Source organism: Rutilus rutilus (assembly GCF_951802725.1).
Source record: "Rutilus rutilus genome assembly, chromosome: 6".
NCBI classification, from domain to species: Eukaryota; Metazoa; Chordata; class Actinopteri; order Cypriniformes; family Leuciscidae; genus Rutilus; species Rutilus rutilus.
Window position 1 is genome coordinate 35,866,292 of NC_140214.1, and position 19,291 is coordinate 35,885,582.

The window sequence follows — 19,291 nt, forward strand, 5'->3', positions numbered from 1 at the left end:
AAAAATATAAAGAAATATTAATAAATGAAGGTATGTTTTCATTTATGGGTATTGCAATGTAAATAATACACTTAACACGTGCAGTACACTTAACAGCATGAGCCTACCTCTTGCTACACTATTCTCCCGATGGACTGGAAAATGCACTTTGGGAAATAACTTTAAGGTCCCTTATGCCTGGTTCAGATTACACGATTTTAGCCCGATTTTGGCACAATCCTTTTCACGTAGGGTGTCGTGGGGATTCGTAAACGACAACGGGCGTCGGGACGCAAGATTCGATCGAGAGAGAGAGATGATGGTGCTGCTAGGTGGAGTTATGAAATGGAGGAAAGGTTTGTGGAGCCTGTATGATGTTTCATCGAGGGAGTACCATGACAGAATAAAAAAATGAAAATGCTGCCGAATGATAGTGGAAGCACTTCAGCAACCCATTGAGTACTGGAATAAGCATAAAGCTAGCTAATCATTCATTAAATTTTCCTTTGCTATAGAGAAAATTGTTTGTGTGAGTGTGAAAATGTATGTGTGTGAGTGAGTGAGTGTGCGGGAGTGTGTGTGCGCGAGTGAGTGCATGTGTATGTATGTATGTGTGTGTGAATGAGCGAGAGTGAGGGTGTGAGTGAGTTTGAGTAAGTGTTTATGTGTGTGTGTGTTTGTATTTGCGAGAGTAAATGTGATTGACAATTACAGAGACTAGATTTTACATGTGTTCGATTTGTAATTTGATTTCTTACTTACAGCCGGTGAGCTACAAACAAAAGCTGCTTCCCTCCGAACACAGTATGGGAAAGCAGTGGCGACAAATAATTAACTTCCAGACAGAAGTGGATTGAAACTGCAGTTTCTACAACCTTTTGGTGTCCAACACATGTCTCAGTCTACACTGAATGTAAATTTGGGGTAAAGGTTGTTACAGTACTTTCCAACTTTTAAATACATTTGTGAGCTTTCTATTGAGAATGAGAACATATGTCATGGTAGCTTGCTGTCACGTGACGAATTGGGAGGTGTCTGAGCCCGTCAACCATTTTGGGATCCTACGCTATCGATTGCCAGAGGCAACAGTGTAAGAGCGATACAGAGACGAAGCAGGAAAGACGGCTCGAGGAATTATCATCACAGCGTTTAAGCGAAGAAATTACGAGAAAATTAAGAAATGGAGAAGGCGGCGGCAAAAGAAAAGGGCCCTTACAAGGAGAAACTTACTACAAGCGCCAAGCAGAGGTATTTAGAGAAGCTGGCTGATATAAAAACGTCGACCCATACGAGCTGCCTGCAGCAGAATGGAACAGAGACCTAGACTCTTTACCACTTTGCACCTATATGGAAATGGTTAATTACTTGGTTTTTGGCATCAGTTATTACACTATGCAAGAATTCAAAAGCCTGAAATCCTTGGAAAGCTACGAGACATTCTGCCGTGGCTGGGTGCACGACTGGGTCATCTACAAGCCCTCAAACTTAAAAAAACGTTGTACTGGCAAAGGTAAGTTGCTTCACCTTTTATCAAGTCATGTCACTTTTATTTATATAGTGCTTTTTACAATCCATATTGTTTCAAAGCAGTTTAACAGTAATAACAGGAAAATAACAAAGTTTGTTTCTGCTGTACAGCAGCTCTGGATCAAACAGTGATGTCATCGTCCAGCTCAGTTCAGATCAAATAAAATAGTGTCAATGCAGGCAGATCAAAAAATATTATTTAATATTAGGTGAATATTATTTTGTATTTTAATGAGTTTTAATGTGAGGGGTGTAATGTTGTAGGTTTGTGTGTTGGGTGTTGGGGACTTCCAGTTCTGGTTATGCTAAGGTCGTTAACGGCGTGAGTGCAGAGGGTCATTAAGGGCGAGAGTGCAAGGTGTAGATGTGATCCAGGCAATGCTGCAGACAAATGGAAATTTTAAGTGTATAACTTGAAAAACCAGTCCTGCGTTGAGAACATGTGCGGCCAAAACAACAACAAAAACACCAAGACCAACACCGGAAGAGCTGGAAACATTCTACAGGGATCTCCATAACACAGGCACAAGATCAGCCATTTTGAGTGTGCTACCAGAATACTGTGAGGGATTTCGAGACCCTATTCTGCCCATCAGAAGCTTACAGTCTCTGGCAAATGTTTGTGGCACTAGCCTTGATAGGAGTGACCTGTCAGCGCTGCAGAAGCACTGCCAGATCATAAGAATCATATCTGATGTGTCAGAGGAACAGGCAGTACAGAATGAGAGAAGGACGAGGGGACAGCACACCTCGTCACTTTGGTTTGCAGCACGGGTAGGCAGAATCACAGCCTCCTCAATGCATAGTGTCTATGCAACAGACATCAGCTCACTTGCTGTCTCCACCATAAAGAGGGTTTGTTACCCTACACTCGGACCAGGAACAGCAACCACCAGTTGGGGTATCAAACAGGAGGAGACAGCGAGGCAGGCATACACCACCCAAACAAAAGAACAGCACAGAAAGTGCAAACTTGTGGGTTTTTTGTCAACCCGGCCTTCCCACAAGTAGGAGCATCACCAGATGCCATTGTGAGTTGCACATGTTGTGGGAAAGGCTGCATTGAAGTTAAATGCCCTGCAAAGTACAAGGACTGCACGGTCCTTGATGCATGTTCATCAGATGACCGCAACTTCTGCCTGCATGTGGTTGATGGTCAGGTGCACCTCAAGAAGAACCACCAGTACTACAGCCAGGTCCAGACTCAACTTTTTGTAACAGAAGTGCGTACTGTGACTTTGTTGTGTGGACACTGAAGGACTGTGTGATTCTACGCATAACTCCAGACACTTTTTTTGGAAGGCACGGCTTCAGAAGGCACAGGAGTTCTTCCTGAAGGTGGCTCTCCCTGAACTCGTGGTGCAGTATTTCACAATACCACCTACCTCCCAAGCATTGTTTGGCCCCAGTGTGCTACGGCAACAACAGCCACTGTAAGTGCATGTAAAGAGGCCAAGAAAGCAGCCTGCCAAAAAAAGACAAAGCACCCATGAGAAATAAGTCAGTGTGGTGTCTCTGTGCTAGACCAGAGAAAGGTCAAATGGTGGCATGTGACAACCAGAACTGTACACTACAGTTGTATCACTTCCATTGTGTGGAGCTTGTGGACACCCCTTCTGCTGACACTCCTTGGTTTTGCCCTTCTTGTGCTGATTAGTATATGATTATTGTACATCCATCCACATTACATTAATGCATTTTTCATTGTGATTTCTTTAGAGCACATGGTGAAAACATTATATTAATACACTGTTCATTGTGAGTTCTCAATAAATACTGTTAAGGTATTTATTTTAATTTATAATTTATAAAGTGTTTCATTTAATTTATAAGGTGTTTCAAGAATTTATTTCAACTGTCATTTCACAGTAGATTAGATTACACTTTAGTTTAAACAAAACAAAGTCCGCACTCAGACAACACTTTTGCACATATTTGCCAAGGCAAAGCAAACAGTGACAATCTTGTCCAACGCCATTATGTTTTCAGTTGAGTGTAAGAATTTAAATTTGTTCTGCACAACACCAATCACCCTCTCCACATGAATCCTGAGATGTGCTATGGCCCTAGTCTCCTCCACATCTTTCGCCTCCAGCTGTGCACGACCCCTTGAGACAGTAGGTACCTTAACCTCAGCACATCATACCCACACTTTCCCTGATATTAAATCCCCTATCTGCCAGCACGATGTCAGCACAGTACAGTTTGTTGAGGAAACCACTTTGCTCTGTTATATGTCTGTCACTAGCGCACCCACCCCACCCTTCGGATATGAAAGATATTACACCCTGGGTGTAATCACAATTAGGTATTTCATGGTGTATGCGTGTTTATACTGAGAAAAAGTCTGTGCCCTTCCAAGTACATTCAAGGTTTTTCGATAAAAACCTCAAAACAGTCCACAATGGCGGCCAGATTTTTTCGAAACGATTCCACAAACTGGTGTGGCATACTGGCCAATACACTTTCTCTGCTTGGCCAGTACACCAATGGAGACAGCCATGAGTACATCACACTGAGAGTATGGTGAAAGGCATCACTGGCTGTTGTCCTGTGCACCCAAAACAGATGGCCTAGGTGCTGTATTGGCAGGTCTAGTCTGAGGCGCATAAGAGTCAACAGGACAAGCTGGAAGAGTGAGAGCTTCTTCAAACTACCTTGAGGCAGATATGGCGTGAGACTGAGTAGAAGTGTCTGAAACATTACATAGTTCGGAAGTCCTTTTGTGATGTTCTCTAAAGTGGGGAAAGTTAGTGTAGAGAACCCCTGTGTGGGATAAACACATTACAGCGAGCACATTTCACAGACAAGCTAGCATAATGTCATGAACAAAATCTCAACTAGTTTTGTTAAAAACAACAACATTAATGGCTGGCCATCAAGTATTTTCAAAGAAGCAACAGTTTGATAGATGCAGTGCTAAGCACAAGTGAATACACCCATGCTAAAGTTGACTAAAAAGTGGAATAAAAAAAATCATCTTTTGGAAATTGATCTTAATGCCTAATTAAAAAAATTAGGAAAAATCCAACCTTTAAGGACACCAATTTTCTTTGTGAATGAATAATGTATCGTAAATAAATAAATGTTCTTAATGTTAAAATACAGGGGGCATAAGTAAGTACACCCCTATGTTAAATAGGAGCAGTTTTTTACACAGCAGTGTTTTCCAGGCATTCTAAAATAGTGCGGAATTGCAACAACCTCCTCTGCTACCAACACAAACAATGAACGGTGCTGGCGGGTATCCTCCCAAAATGGCGGAAGGGGGAGGATGCCGTGATCTCTGGGGGCGGGGCGCTGTGTTGTGACGACATCAGCTCATTCTCAATAGTATATGCTTCCAAATATGTATTGTGCCATTACTTATTATACCTGATATTTCATACAACTTGTTTTATCGTAGTTGGATGACTTGGAACACAGCATCACAGATGAGGGTATAGAAGATCAGGAGACAGAGGAGGGTGTGTCCGAGTAATCCACCTCCACCTCCCACCACATATTTGGACCATCAACTCCACAAACCTCACTTGAAGCCTCATCATCCCACCAGCATCGACAGGTTTCAATCAATAATCCTGAAAGAGCACATTACAAGCCCAAACAAAAGTTACAAGACAAATCATTAGATTAACTTGAAATGGAGAAAGTAACCATTTTAAAAAATGTGTCTGAAACACTGGTAGATGCCGGTAAGGATGTTGATCAAACATTTGGCAAACAGGTAGTTTCTGAGATGAAGCTAATTAAAGGCCCACTGACCAAGATAAGACTCCGTCGCAACATCCTTATGATGTTATATGATGCACATGAAAACGAGGCCAGATTAGCATTACATCCAGACCCCCAGTGAGCTTTACGCCCCCAAACACCTTGGCAGGGACACACAGATTTTAAACAACCCTACCAGAATACATCCATTCATGTACCCCCTGTAACACCTCCAGTGATCTACCTCAGGGCAGTAGAAAAGACATATGACCAGGAAATAAATAGGGTGTAAGTTCAAGAATTGATCCATTTTTGTGTGTTATGGTGCTAGACTGCAGTCACATTGTGTCTTAAATGCTGTTTGTTGTTGGCACTTTGAAAGCTAGTGGTATTTCGCATTTTGTGGAAGGAAAGTGTTATCGTATACAGAAAGGCCTTAAATACTGCTAGATCTGCTTACTTTTCTACTCTCTTAGAAGAGAACAAACACAACCCTAGCTATTTATTTGATACAGTGGCTAAATTCATGAGAAGAAAAGCTGTAGACAATTCCAAACAATGAAAATTAAAACAATTCAAAGCACAGCTGTAATGACTTTACGCATTTCTTTAATTGCAAAATTGATACTATTATAGAGAAAATTATAACCATGCAACCATCTACTACAGTATTGCATCAGACATTGTGCTATAGACCCCCGGAGGATAAATTCCATTCATTCTTTTCTATAGGAGATGAAGCCTTAACTTGTTAAATCATCAAAATCAACATGTATGTTAAACCCTATACCGACTAATCTACTTAAAGAGATGCTTCCAGAAGTTATAAATCCTATTCTTAATATTATTAATTCATCATTGTCATTAGGATACGTACCAAAAACGTTTAAGCTGGCTGTTATTAAACCTCTTATTTAAAAAAACACAACTTGATCCAACAGAATTAATTAAATTACAGACCGATCTCGAATCTACCTTTTCTGTCAAAAAATACTAGAAAAGGCAGTATCCTCCTCACAACTGTGTTCCTTTTTAGAAAGAATTGGTATCTGCAAGGATTTTGAGTCAGGATTTAGACAGTATCATTGTACTGATACTGCTCTCATTAGAGTTATAAATGACTTGTTCTTATAATCTGATCGTGGTTGTTTCTCTCTATTAGTGTTACTCGATCTTAGTGCTGCATTAGATACTATCGACCACAACATTCTCTTGAACAGACTCAAGAATGATATTGGCATTAGTGGAATTGCATTGGCATGGTTCAAATCATACTTATCTGACGTTACCAATTTTTAGCAGTTAACGAAGAGGTGTCATAACGATCACAAGTTCAGTATGGCGTACCCCAAGGCTCAGTAATAGGACCATTGCTTTTCACCCTGTTTGTATCCAACTAGTAAATAGTAAAACAAAGTCAATACAGCCCAATGCTGGGTAGCCCAAATTAACCAAATTGGTTTGTTTTTCACCCAGCATTTTTTTAGTGTAAGGTGACAGCATAGAGTAAAATAACCATAGCTGGGTTTCCCGATAACGCTGTCTCTTAGCGCGCTGCGAAGACTCTTAAGGTATAACTTAACTGAAGGTATACCATTTCTAGGTGTGTTCCCCGAACCATACCTTAGGAAGCTGCTTAAGATATACCTTCTTACGTGCAACGTTACATGGTGCTGTCCGTGGCATTGGTGCTGAATTGGTTGATATCGATGGCTCGAGAATCAATCATTCTCTCTTGCAGGGGCTGTTTATGTGAGAAAGCGGTGTTCTTTATAAAAGAAGCACTTCAGAAATAGTTGAAATTGCATTTATTAGGACTAATGGGATATTATAAAAAAAATATCCAAATTATAATAGCCTAGCCTACATATTTTTTAATTGTATCATATATTGCTGCCATAATAACCATTTCAAATTTTTACGTGCTTTCTTCTCTTTCCCATTTTTGTTCGCTGAGGTGGAGCTGCAATGAAATATTGTTCTTGTAAATACTTTCCAGCATTTCAGTAATAAAAGTGTACATCTAACGTACGGTGCTCGGCAGTGATCAAAAATCTCTTCTTGTAAACTCAGAGATGTGGATTCAGATGGCAATTAAATTACCACACGACCTGTTTGTCAAAAAACAGTAGGCCCTAGGTACTAATTTGGCCAGGGATTTTTACGCGGGTTGGGTGAGAAAAAACACTGATATTATGGATTCGGACGGCACTAAAATCACCGACTTGCCCCTGTAAATGTTTAAAATACCGTACGAGCCCATGAGAAACAATATTAGCGTCCGAATAGGACTTCTGACAGTAGCCTATGCTTTCACCGGCCTTTAAAAGCGCTCTTTAATTAAATTAATAATATTGTATAATAATATAATAAAAAATCTAACAACAATCAGTGTAATGACAATTTTATTCTTTGCATGAAAACACTTGAATTAGCCTAATTGAACACTGTCTGGGTGTATTAAAACTTCAGAATTATATTCATATAGAGCTGCAACAGTGATAAGGTAAAGCTAAGAGTGGTCCAGACCAACCTTCCGAACGTATGACTTACAGAAGGTATACTTAACTAAGAACGTTTCGGGAAACACGTATTAACGATAAGGTGCAGCTTAAGGTGTAACTTAAGAACGACGTAGCGTTAAGGAGGTTTCGGGAAACCCAGCCCATATAATTATATATTTATACCTAACATTTAAACCTTCAAACCATTTTTAAAGAAAAGGCATATACAAGTGATTTTGTATTTTATATCTAATTGCCCTGAACAAAACAGCAGATGGGTTGAATAAAAATGCACTCTGACAGTAGGTGACATTAGAACAGCAGAAAAGAGAGAGGTTACCCCAGTACCACAAAGCAGAACTGCACTTATGAACATACTTTATTTTAAACGTTATTCAGCATTATACGTATGAAGTATGAAGAAAAGAAAACACCACTGAAACTTTTCTCAAGACAGTCAATTCCCACATTTATATAAAACACCCCCAAATAATTATAATATTAAATTGTTTTATAATTGTACTGACATTCCATTTAATTTTGGACAATGCTTCTTTTTGTGAATCCGTGCAACTTTGGAATGGCCGAATCTCTTGCCACATTGATGGCACTGATACGGCTTCTCTCCAGTGTGAATTCTCTCATGTCCTTGAAGGGCTCCTAACTGTTTGAAACTCTTTTCACAGTATGAACACTTGTAAGGTTTTTCTCCAGTGTGGATCCTTCGGTGCACTTTCAACTGAGTGGCTGTAGTAAAAGCTTTACCACAATCGGAGCACAAATACTCTTTCAGACCAGTGTGTATTTTCTCATGGTCTTTAAATTGTCCCAGCCATGAAAACGCCTTTCCACAAACAGAACACAAGTAAGGCTTCTCTTTTGTGTGAACTTTCATGTGGTCCTTTAGGTCCGATTCCTTAACAAACTTCTTATCGCACTGATCACAATCAAATGGCTTTTCTCCAGAGTGAATGAGCTTATGAACTCTGAGACTATTTGACCATTTGAAACTCTTTCCACACTGATCACATGTGAATGGCTTCTCTTCAGTGTGTATTTGCATGTGAATTTTAAGGTTCTTATAGCTCTTTCCACATTGAGGGCAGGTAAAAGATGTTTTGGCTTCTGCTCTTTGAGGTAGTTCTTGTCCTTTTTTTTCTCCTGTTCTGGCATCATGAAGATCCTGAATCGGATGTTTATTCTCCATTTCATTCAATTCTTCACTTTCCTCTTGCACTTTCATTAAGTCTAAAATGAAAATATAATTCATTTTCAAATATCACTTCTGTTTGTTCTTGGCTTATAAACAATGCCTTTAATGCCTTTATTTTTCACAACACCCGGGATCCTACGGTTCTGTTAATCTGACAGAAAATTTGTTACATTAATGTTTTTCAACAGACATAAATGAAGAATCAAGAATGGACACCAACCTCCTTGTTCCTCAGTATCTTCATCTTTCACTCTGCATGCTTCTCCATCTCTACAACAGCTTTCAGTTGTTACACCTACAGTCAGACTGAATCCAAGTTTGATAATGGCAGTGGGAATGGCTTGAGCAGTAATTGCTATGAGGTATGGAGGACCAGATCTGAAAAAAAGCGATTACAATATACATTAATTACTTCATTCAATTAATTGCACTTCATTTTTATTCAGTGATTCAGCATAAATGAAACACATTTGAAAGATTCTTAAATGAGACCACTGTGTCTGACACTGGATACAAAATGAAGAGCTATAATAAAGTAATTGTAACATTTGGGTGTGTGATATGTATCTTCTACATATGGTAATTGTTTTAAAGATTTGGAAGCAGTGCCTTCATGTGCCTCATAATCTTTAATCAAAATAACTTCACCTCCCTATTGCAGACAGTGACCTCTCTTCTCGTCTCTGATGACGTGTTTACTGGTGTGAGGGAGGGGCAACCTGTCACTCACATGAGATCGACCAATAGCAAACCACAACCATCCGATCAATTCCCCATGGACAAAATCAAGCCCCGCCCCACATTTGTTTTTGTTCGAGAAGCCGTTTATTTGGACATATAGACGTCACAATAGGTAAGAAAAGCGTATTGCAACTTCTGTTTCATGCCAGCTTAAAGCAATACCACACAACTAAGTGTGCTGTTTTTTCCTGAATATCAGCACAATTGAAAATGTGATACTGATTTTATACAACAGTTCAATAATCAAAATGTTAATATTGTGGTATATTTTAGACTTTTTGGCTCTATTTCACAAATGAAAATAGTTCCAAAAAGATGCAACAGAACTGTTGTGGATCCCTGAGAAAAAGAACCAAACAAGTCCTCTGCACAGACATATGACCAGCTGTATCTCCATAATGGCATGATGAATCTTATCCTCAAGCAAAACAAACTGGATGAAATATTTGAATGCTCCTGTGATCCACAGTCTGAATTCTGACTTGTGATACAACCTGAAACATATTACATAACAATTGAACTCTGTTTGCATCATTGAACAATTTTCCTGTTATCAATGTAAAGCTGCTTTGAAACAATCTGTATTGTATAAAGCGCTAAATAAATTAAGGTGACTTGACACACAGTGGTTTTTCATTCCTGATGGAGATTTAATAAGCACTTTTGAACAAATCAATGATTCAAGGCTTCAATTACACATACACTGTCAAAGGGGTAGTTTACCACTGGCAAAATGGGCTTTCAACTTGACTGCTTACGCGGTAGAATAGCACAATTTTTAAATCGGTGCTACCTTATTAGAGAAAACAGAGAAAAAGGGCTTGTGTTTCCCTTTTGCCAAACAGGTAAGAAATCTTCAACACCCATAATGCACTGGGTATGTTGTCGACCGTCCAAGTTTTCTTGTCAAGCCATAGCATCAAATACCACCTTGCTTTAGTAGGAAATGCCAATTAGCAAACTTTTAGTCACAACGGTGTCAACTTGTATTGTTCACGGGTGCAAAAATTCCAAAGAGTAAACGTTTAGCGGAAGTGAGTTCACGAGCAAGGACAACGCCACAACCATGAAGAATTATTTATTGAAGAAAGTTAGGGATAAATAGGGAGAGGATGAAGTGGAAGGGGGAATGGGATGGTAGTCAGGTTGATCTGGGTGTCTGGTGTTGGTGGCCCGGAGACTCAGAGTGGGGGCATCATCTCAGTTAAATGTAGACACAGTGATTAGGACTCCCTAAGATTGGGAAGAGCTGAGGTAGGCTTGGGCTTGATGCAGGTCATTGATATTGTTACTGATGTAAGAGCAATATGCTTGTGAAGACCAACGGCCGAGGATTCGGATTGTGTCATCTGAGATACCTCATCTGGCCGCTGAGGTTGCTGCTCCAATGCGGAAGGAATGTATTGAGTAGTGTTCTAGAGATATGCCGGTGATATGGAGGATTTGATAGAAGTGCTTGCTGAACCAGAATCTTGTTGCCAGTTATCCGGTTTCAGTAAGAAAGGGCGGATCTCTGGAAGATGCTCAAACAGTTCGCCTGACATGGAGGAAAACACAGCGACGACGATCCGACCATCAGAAGACGATCTGGTTAGTAAAAAGAAAAGAACTGGTTCATTTATTTGGAGATGGTTCGGATTTAAAAGATCCGATGAACAGCAAAACCGTCATCTGTAAAGAATGCCATAAAACGATCATGTAAAAAAAGTGGAAGCACATCAAATCTCTTCCACCACTTACAACGTCACCATAAAGTACAGTACGACGAGTGTTTAAAACTTCGCGCTTGGTCTGCTACACCCTCAGCCATGAAGACTAAGCAGCCCGAAAAGTTTTATATATATATATTTTTTTTTTTTTAAGGGCATGGCATGAATGACAACCGCATCACCCAGGCCATTTCTCTGTGTAAGAAAGTTGTCAGCAGCTTCTCCTATAGCTGGAGGTAGAGAAGAGAGCTTGCTGAAGTCCAGATTCAGCTGGGTCTGCCAGCTCACCAGCTCATCACTGGAGTCAGCTACACGCTGGGGATCACAGCAGCAAATGATTGAGAGGTTCCTGGAGCAGCAGGGAGCAATCACAAAAGTCTTGTCTGCAGACAAAAAGTCCAGACATCTTGCTCCTACATGGCAGGACATTGAGGTCCTGGAGTCAATGCAAAAGGCTCTGAAACCCCTTCAGGACTTCACAGATGCTCTGTCAGGTGAGGAGTATGTCACCATCTCATATGTCAGACCTGTACTTCACCTTTTCAACACAAGTCTCCTGGCACATGAAGAGGGTGACAGCGAGCTGTGCAAATCAATCAAGACCTGCATTGTTGATTATCTTAATGCCAAGTATGCTGACCCAGCAACTAGTGACCTGTTGGACATGGCCTCACTTGTGGATGCACGGTTCAGGGACAAATACATACCAAGTGAAAAGATCAATGCAGTGAAAAAACAAGCTGTCTTAGAGGCAGAATCTTTGCTGGCCGATCAGGACAGCTGTCAGCCTGACCCAGCTTTGCCCACTGTGACTATGCCCACAGACCAAGTAAAAATAATACCACCAGCAAAGAAAAAGAAGAAGTCGTCGTCACTGGCTAGCTTCTTCAAGCAGAGCACAGCAACCACAATCAGCACAGCACTGACAAGGAGGGAGGCAATTGAAACAGAACTTTCAAGCTACTTGCAGTCAGTTAATGCAGAGAGTGACACCGATCCTCTCAAATGGTGGAAGGAACATGAAACACTCTTTCCAGCGCTGAGCCACCTGGCAAATAAGAATCTTCTGGTACCAGCCACCAGTTCCCCTTCTGAAAGGGTTTTCAGTTGCAGTGGTAGCACTGTTACCTGCCACAGGGCATCTCTAAAGCCTGAAGCTGTTGATAGGCTAGTTTTCCTTGCAAAAAAATCTTTAAGTTTAAATATACTATAAAATACTTTGTTTAGTAAAGAATGTTCTACCTCAAATAACCTACTTGTTCTGACTAAGTAGTTTAGTTTTCTACTGTTCTGTTTACATTATTTGCACATCAGAGCTGTGTATTTAGTTAAACAGGAGGAATTGTACTCTATTTAATTTAATCAGCTGTTTTTGCAGCTGATTTCCAGAGATCTATGTTAGTTATGTAATATAGATTTTTTTTTTTATTCACATGTTTATATGTTGTGCAGCTGTAGAATTTAAAAAAGGGAGAAAAAACCTGTTTTGCATGTTATTTTGATCATAACTGCTTTAATAAAGGTGATTGTGACATCTCACATAAGGCTTTGACTTGCAAGTAAACATTTATTCCACTTTGTAGAAAATACAGAGATATATATCGTATATCGCTATTTATCCCAAAAATACAGAGATATGAATTTTGGTCAATATCGTCCAGCCCTAGTAATGAATCAATAGTAAGTAGATTTTACTTGATGATAACAGGTAAGTTGTACAGAGCAGTAGCAGTAAACTTTACTTAAAATGCATTAGTGCAAATTGTTATGAGGAGTAAATCCTATAAGTAATACAGTGTGCTATTTAAAGAGTAGACAAAGTATGATACAATTTTCAGTGATAAAACCACTCTAAAGCCCAGTCTTGTGTTGTATGTCTCAATAACCAGTCTTTGATATTGTTTTATCAACTTTATTAACAACTCTTAACTACATGTTCACTCACGTAACTATCACGACATCTTGTTCTCACCTCAGTTCTTGTGATATCACTACACTACACCCAGTTCACACTGCCAGTGACACGCAGCAACTAAGCGACGTGATCGCATATTTTTCAATGGAGAGCTGGCGATTTCCGGCGGCATGAGCGACGGTGACCGTTGGCGACAGGATGTAGGCGTGCCCAATAATGCCACAAAGTTGAGATAAGTTTAACTTTATACAACTGAAGGGTGACTTTTGAGAGCGACAACCAACAGGAGTGAAGCCAGTGTCTTCATATTTCAAGCAATTCAAAACCATTGTGGTGAACAGTGCGCATCTGAAGTGTCTCAGCTTAAGGAAATAATCCATTATTTATCAGCTTTAACATATTGGCCAAATTTACTTATCGGGCCGATAACGATAACATTTAAAATAAACATATATCTGCTGATAACGATATATTGGCCGTCCCTAATCAATATCTAATGAATGTTTTTATGACAGCCACCATTTAAATGTTTATATTAAAAAAAACGAGTAGAAATATTATTATGTCAAGTCAAGTCACCTTTATTTATATAGTGCTTTTTACAATGCAGACTGTTTCAAAGCAGTGTTACAGTGATATCAGGAAAATAATGCAACAAAGTTTGTTTCTGCTGTACTGCAGATCTAGAAGAAAATAGCATCATAGTCCAGCTTAAGTAAGTTCAGTGTTGATTCATTTCTGTTGTAAAAATGTAATTATTAATTTAGTTAATTTATCTATACAGCAGCTCTGGAGAAAACAGTGATGTCATTGTCCAGCTCAGTTCAGTTCTCATCCAATAGCCACAGTGCAGTCAGATCAATAATATTGTTGAACATTAAGTTTCCCCAACTAAGCAAGCCAGAGGCGACAGTGGCAAGGAACCCAAACTCCATCAGTGACAGAATGGAGAAAAAAAAGCTTGGGAGAACCCAGGCTCAGTCTGGGGGCCAGGTCTCCTCTGGCCAACATGTCATTAAAAAATATTTTTACAAATTATTACAAAACTATTATAATAAAAACTTCCTTTTGTGTAATTTAAATGCAAGTAGACAAATTTTTTACTTTTAATATTTTAGTATAGTACCAACTGGGGTTCCCTGTATAGTTTAAAGCATTAGTTAAGAGATATTTTTTCCATGAGAATATTTTCCATGTACTGTGCCCGATACACACCCCAATTAATCAATATCAAATCAGAATTTAATCGAACTGCAAGCTTATGAAATCGAAATCAAATCAAATCAAATTGAATCGAATCGTAAAATTTGTGTCAATACCCAGACCTAAACATGACTCACTCCAGACAATGGGGTCACCATAGCAGCTTCCTGGCATTTGGCATCTGCTATTTTGACCAAAGTAATATCACAGCAATTTTGCCAATATTATCCAAACTACCATAGAGTGTTTTTATGCTTGGAAGGCTGATTCTCAGAGCTCTCTTGAGGTGTTGCAATGTCCACTCATAAGCGCTTTTGGGCTTGTTGTTTGGGTTTGGCTCATTAAGCAATCCAGTTTATAGAATTAATAAAGGGGGCAATTGCGAGTCTTCATTTATTTTATCTTATTTTCAAAATAAAGCATTGCAAACTATTTATGTTTATATGGGCTTGTTCTTTGCTGTTTTTAATAGCAAAATCGGTCAACACTCATGAGGCGAGGCTCGTAGTGCATTTAAATATGTCAATACACTGCATAGAATTTTATAAATATGTTTTTTAATTCGTAGAATGAGGTCATCACTCCCATAAATGACTGAACTGTGAACAGAACAGGATTGAGTCTGAAAGGTGAATTTAGCTGCGGTAGGTATGTGGCCCTGAAGGTGTGTTGCCGTTTGAATGAAGCGACTTGCCGCCACCTGGTGGTTTTAGCCCTTTTATTTAAAGTATAATTTAATTTTAACAAAAATAACCTCATATTTCAATCATCAATGTACAGTAGTGTACCTTTAATCAAAGTTATACATACATTTTTAACAATTTGAAACTTGTCTAAGGACAACTTTAATTTACTTTTTTGATCCACTTCAAATGTTGACTACTGTATTTTAAAAATATTAATCTTAAAATCTCTCACGTGCCATTTCTGCAGTGCAAAAATGTTTATATACACTCATCTAAAGGATTATTAGGAACACCTGTTCAATTTCTCATAAATGCAATTATCTAATCAACCAATCACATGGCAGTTGCTTCAATGCATTTAGGGGTGTGGTCCTGGTCAAGACAATCCCCTGAACTCCAAACTGAATGTCAGAATGGGAAAGAAAGGTGATTTAAGCAATTTTGAGCGTGGCATGGTTGTTGGTGCCAGACGGGCCGGTCTGAGTATTTCACAATCTGCTCAGTTACTGGGATTTTCACGCACAACCATTTCTAGGGTTTACAAAGAATGGTGTGAAAAGGGAAAAACATCCAGTATGCGGCAGTCCTGTGGGCGAAAATGCCTTGTTGATGCTAGAGGTCAGAGGAGAATGGGCCGACTGATTCAAGCTGATAGAAGAGCAACTTTGACTGAAATAACCACTCGTTACAACCGAGGTATGCAGCAAAGCATTTGTGAAGCCACAACACGCACAACCTTAAGGCGGATGGGCTACAACAGCAGAAGACCCCACCGGGTACCACTCATCTCCACTACAAATAGGAAAAAGAGGCTACAATTTGCACGAGCTCACCAAAATTGGACAGTTGAAGACTGGAAAAATTTTGCCTGGTCTGATGAGTCTCGATTTCTGTTGAGACATTCAGATGGTAGAGTCAGAATTTGGCGTAAACAGAATGAGAACATGGATCCATCATGCCTTGTTACCACTGTGCAGGCTGGTGGTGGTGGTGTAATGGTGTGGGGGATGTTTTCTTGGCACACTTTAGGCCCCTTAGTGCCAATTGGGCATCATTTAAATGCCACTGCCTACCTGAGCATTGTTTCTGACCATGTCCATCCCTTTATGACCACCATGTACCCATCCTCTGATGGCTACTTCCAGCATGATAATGCACCATGTCACAAAGCTCGAATCATTTCAAATTGGTTTCTTGAACATGACAATGAGTTCACTGTACTAAAATGGCCCCCACAGTCACCAGATCTCAACCCAATAGAGCATCTTTGGGATGTGGTGGAACGGGAGCTTCGTGCCCTGGATGTGCATCCCACAAATCTCCATCAACTGCAAGATGCTATCCTATCAATATGGGCCAACATTTCTAAAGAATGCTTTCAGCACCTTGTTGAATCAATGCCACGTAGAATTAAGGCAGTTCTGAAGGCGAAAGGGGGTCAAACACAGTATTAGTATGGTGTTCCTAATAATCCTTTAGGTGAGCGTATATACATCTATCTATCTATCTATCTATATATATATACATATTATATATATACTAATTATTTATCTAATTTAATTTATTAAGTAAATGTAAGAATTTGACATAAAAGATGATGCATGCATATATAAGGATAAAAAAAAATGCTATTAAAGGTAAAATACGTAAAAAATAAATAATAATAATTCAACTGAAAGTGGCAAATAATGAAAAAGTAATTTTTGGTCATTGCTGTGTTATGACCAACTCACAGAAAATGAAAATCTTCAGAAGTCAGCCCTCCTTGACAGCCAAGATACCAGAAAAAAAAAAGTCAAATTTATTGTTATCAACCATTTTTTTGTCAATATAAATACACTGTAGAGTCTGCAGAGTTTGAAATTCAGAATTCTTTAGACTACAAAATGCAATATTGCATGTCACTCTTTGTGATTTGTGAATTCAGCTGAAACGGTCCTCCGGTCCAAAATCTGTTTTTGTTTTTTTCATAGCGACTCTTAATTTATTTTATTTTATGTGTATAGCTCCAAAAGCTGGTAACTTAGAAGACTGAAAGCAGTGTTATTCCTGACCTGCTAGATTTATGATTTTTTGTTTTTGTTTTAATGTTTATTTCCAAAAAACACGCAAGCTATCAATACAAAATCACTAGGTTTAGATTGAGCCTGATTTCTGAACACTTTCACAATCACAAACTGTCACATTTCAGTGTTTCTCACGGTCCCATTTTTCTTGTGCAATAATGACATTCAGCAAACTGGTCATCTAGTTGGGTCATATATAGCTCAAAAAGACTATTGTGATTTGTGAAAAGTTTCACAGTGCAGTTTTGGACAGGTAACCCTTCTCTGAGTTCCTAACTTCACAACTTTTTATGTTTTTTTTAATGTTTTTTTTTAGAAATTTGCTTCAGAGTTGCTATGAAAAAAAATAATTCAGACCGGAGTTATGAGATTTTCAGTTTCTGTGGGTGGAGTTTCCCAGAGATGCGCTCACTGAAACACATTTAATGAAATAATTCACAGAGGTAATAGTTTTATCACCACCGCGTTTACCTTCTTGTTGCAGTTTATAATGTTTTATTAGTATGCTCATTTTGTGCATGATTGAATGACAGAGATCACATCGTGTTACTGTTTTTGGTGTAACAGTCTACATATTTTCTGCTATTGGAAATTAATATAATCTAGCTGAAATCATACAGTTCATGACACTGAACTTATGATACAGTACTACGCGATACTTTAAGCCAAAATAAAGAAGAGTTTTATTTTATTTTATTATTGCTTCTAAGACATATGGTAAAAAGTTAAAAATGTTTTGTTGATTAAAATGCTACATTTGGTATTACATCGGGGTTGAATAGGCTTGGACTTGGTCCTGATCCCTAATGCACAGGGCAATGCTGATACCAGAATAAAAAATATGCATGATTCTGAAGCTGAAAATAAAGAGATTGTGTTAGACACATATGCTTGCAGTCTGTCACTATCTACATATGTTTAAAATAATGTAGGCCATTTTTGTTCTGGTAAAATCAGACATTTGGCATTATCAGGACCCACAAATATACATTATATTAAACAACACTACATATAGTAGTTTAATGTAGTACTATCACTGAAACTCCATTTTTTCTCACCCTCTCATGCAGTACATTCACATTTTCAATGCACTGGGATGCATTATAGATCTAGAAGAAATAATGGGAAACAATGAAACTTCAGCAACATGTTTCAGTAATGAGAACACATGGATCATCACACCAGTATAGGTTACACAAATATTATGTCTACGTATACATTCATACAGGTTTATTCCAGTTGTTATAGGCAGTGATGTATTCAATAAAGGATAACAAGTCTCAAACTCCCAGTTTTAAAACATCACAATGTACAAACATTAGCACTTAACTGAAACCAATGTAGACAATAGTTGAAAGTTACTGGAAGTTACGCCTCATCATTCAATTATGCAGGACTCCACAAAATGAGCAATAAAACTTTATAAACTGCAACGAGAAGGTAAACATTTTCATTGTAAAGCATAATTTCGCGAGGCGCTGAAACTATACCTTTATAAAATAATTAATTAAACGTTCTGATACACAAGGAGCGCACATCTGGGAAAACTCATGAATATGCGATTTCCAGGCAGCACTGAATCCATTTCAGAGACAACTAACGTTATAAGACATTAAAAATGCTCCCAAGAAACAATGAGAACAATAACTTAATTGAACTACAACCAGCAGCACTTACAAAAAAAAGACCACAGGACTGAAGAGTTCGAGTTGTTGTTGTTGTTGTCGTTCTTCTTCTTCTTCTTCTGTTATTATCGGCGGTTGGTAAAGACACTTAAGTTGAATTACCGCCCCCTACTGAACTGTAGTGTAGAGCTTGGACTAATCTGTAAAAATATGATGAATTGAGGGTCATATTTTTTCATATCATATGAACTAGGGTCCTTTGCACCATGACCTCGAGCCAAACGCCCCCCCAGAAGCTTTTTTTCCCTTGATTAAAGGGATAGTTCACTTTGAAATAAATTTTTGATATGTTTTAGCTTACCTCAAGGGCATCCAAGATGTAGGTGTCTTTGTTTCCGCAGTAGTTTCA

The 19,291-nt window shown here is 38.8% G+C and overlaps 2 protein-coding genes across 6 annotated transcripts in view; one reads left to right on the top strand and one right to left on the bottom strand.

Moving 5' to 3' along the window:
* Positions 1-1,050: 1,050 nt before the first annotated feature.
* LOC311291987 (uncharacterized protein) overlaps positions 1,051-19,291 on the top strand; it is a 71,786-nt gene continuing 53,545 nt past the window's right edge. The window contains exon 1 of one of the 2 annotated variants that reach the window (XR_014627646.1): positions 1,051-1,489. The gene's annotated coding sequence lies outside the window, so the exon portion shown is untranslated. The remainder of the gene's footprint in view (positions 1,490-19,291) is intronic. The other variant, XM_084411402.1, reaches the window with a different exon arrangement.
* Positions 7,611-19,008, bottom strand: LOC311291988 (uncharacterized protein). 4 transcript variants are annotated; one of them, XM_084411404.1, is made up of 5 exons: positions 18,935-19,005; positions 18,588-18,684; positions 18,316-18,366; positions 9,158-9,315; positions 8,092-8,972 (listed from the first exon to the last, which is right to left on the bottom strand). In XM_084411404.1, exons 3-5 carry the CDS (start codon positions 18,330-18,332, stop codon positions 8,236-8,238), a joined length of 912 nt encoding a protein of 303 aa, XP_084267530.1. In that variant the 5' UTR covers positions 18,333-18,366; positions 18,588-18,684; positions 18,935-19,005; the 3' UTR covers positions 8,092-8,235. The 4 variants fall into 4 exon arrangements, 2 of the variants coding, with proteins under 2 accessions (XP_084267530.1, XP_084267531.1); XR_014627648.1 differs by lacking the exons at positions 18,316-18,366; positions 18,588-18,684 and adding an exon at positions 16,925-16,955 and having other exon boundaries at positions 8,087-8,972; XM_084411405.1 differs by lacking the exon at positions 18,588-18,684.

What these genes read in the sequence shown, in the direction of transcription:
- LOC311291988 (XM_084411405.1), bottom strand. An exon ending in AGATACTGAGGAACAAGGAG is followed by an intron (nt 8,973 to 9,157) that starts GTTGGTGTCCAT and finishes TTTTCATTTTAG; the next exon opens with ACTTAATGAAAGTGCAAGAG.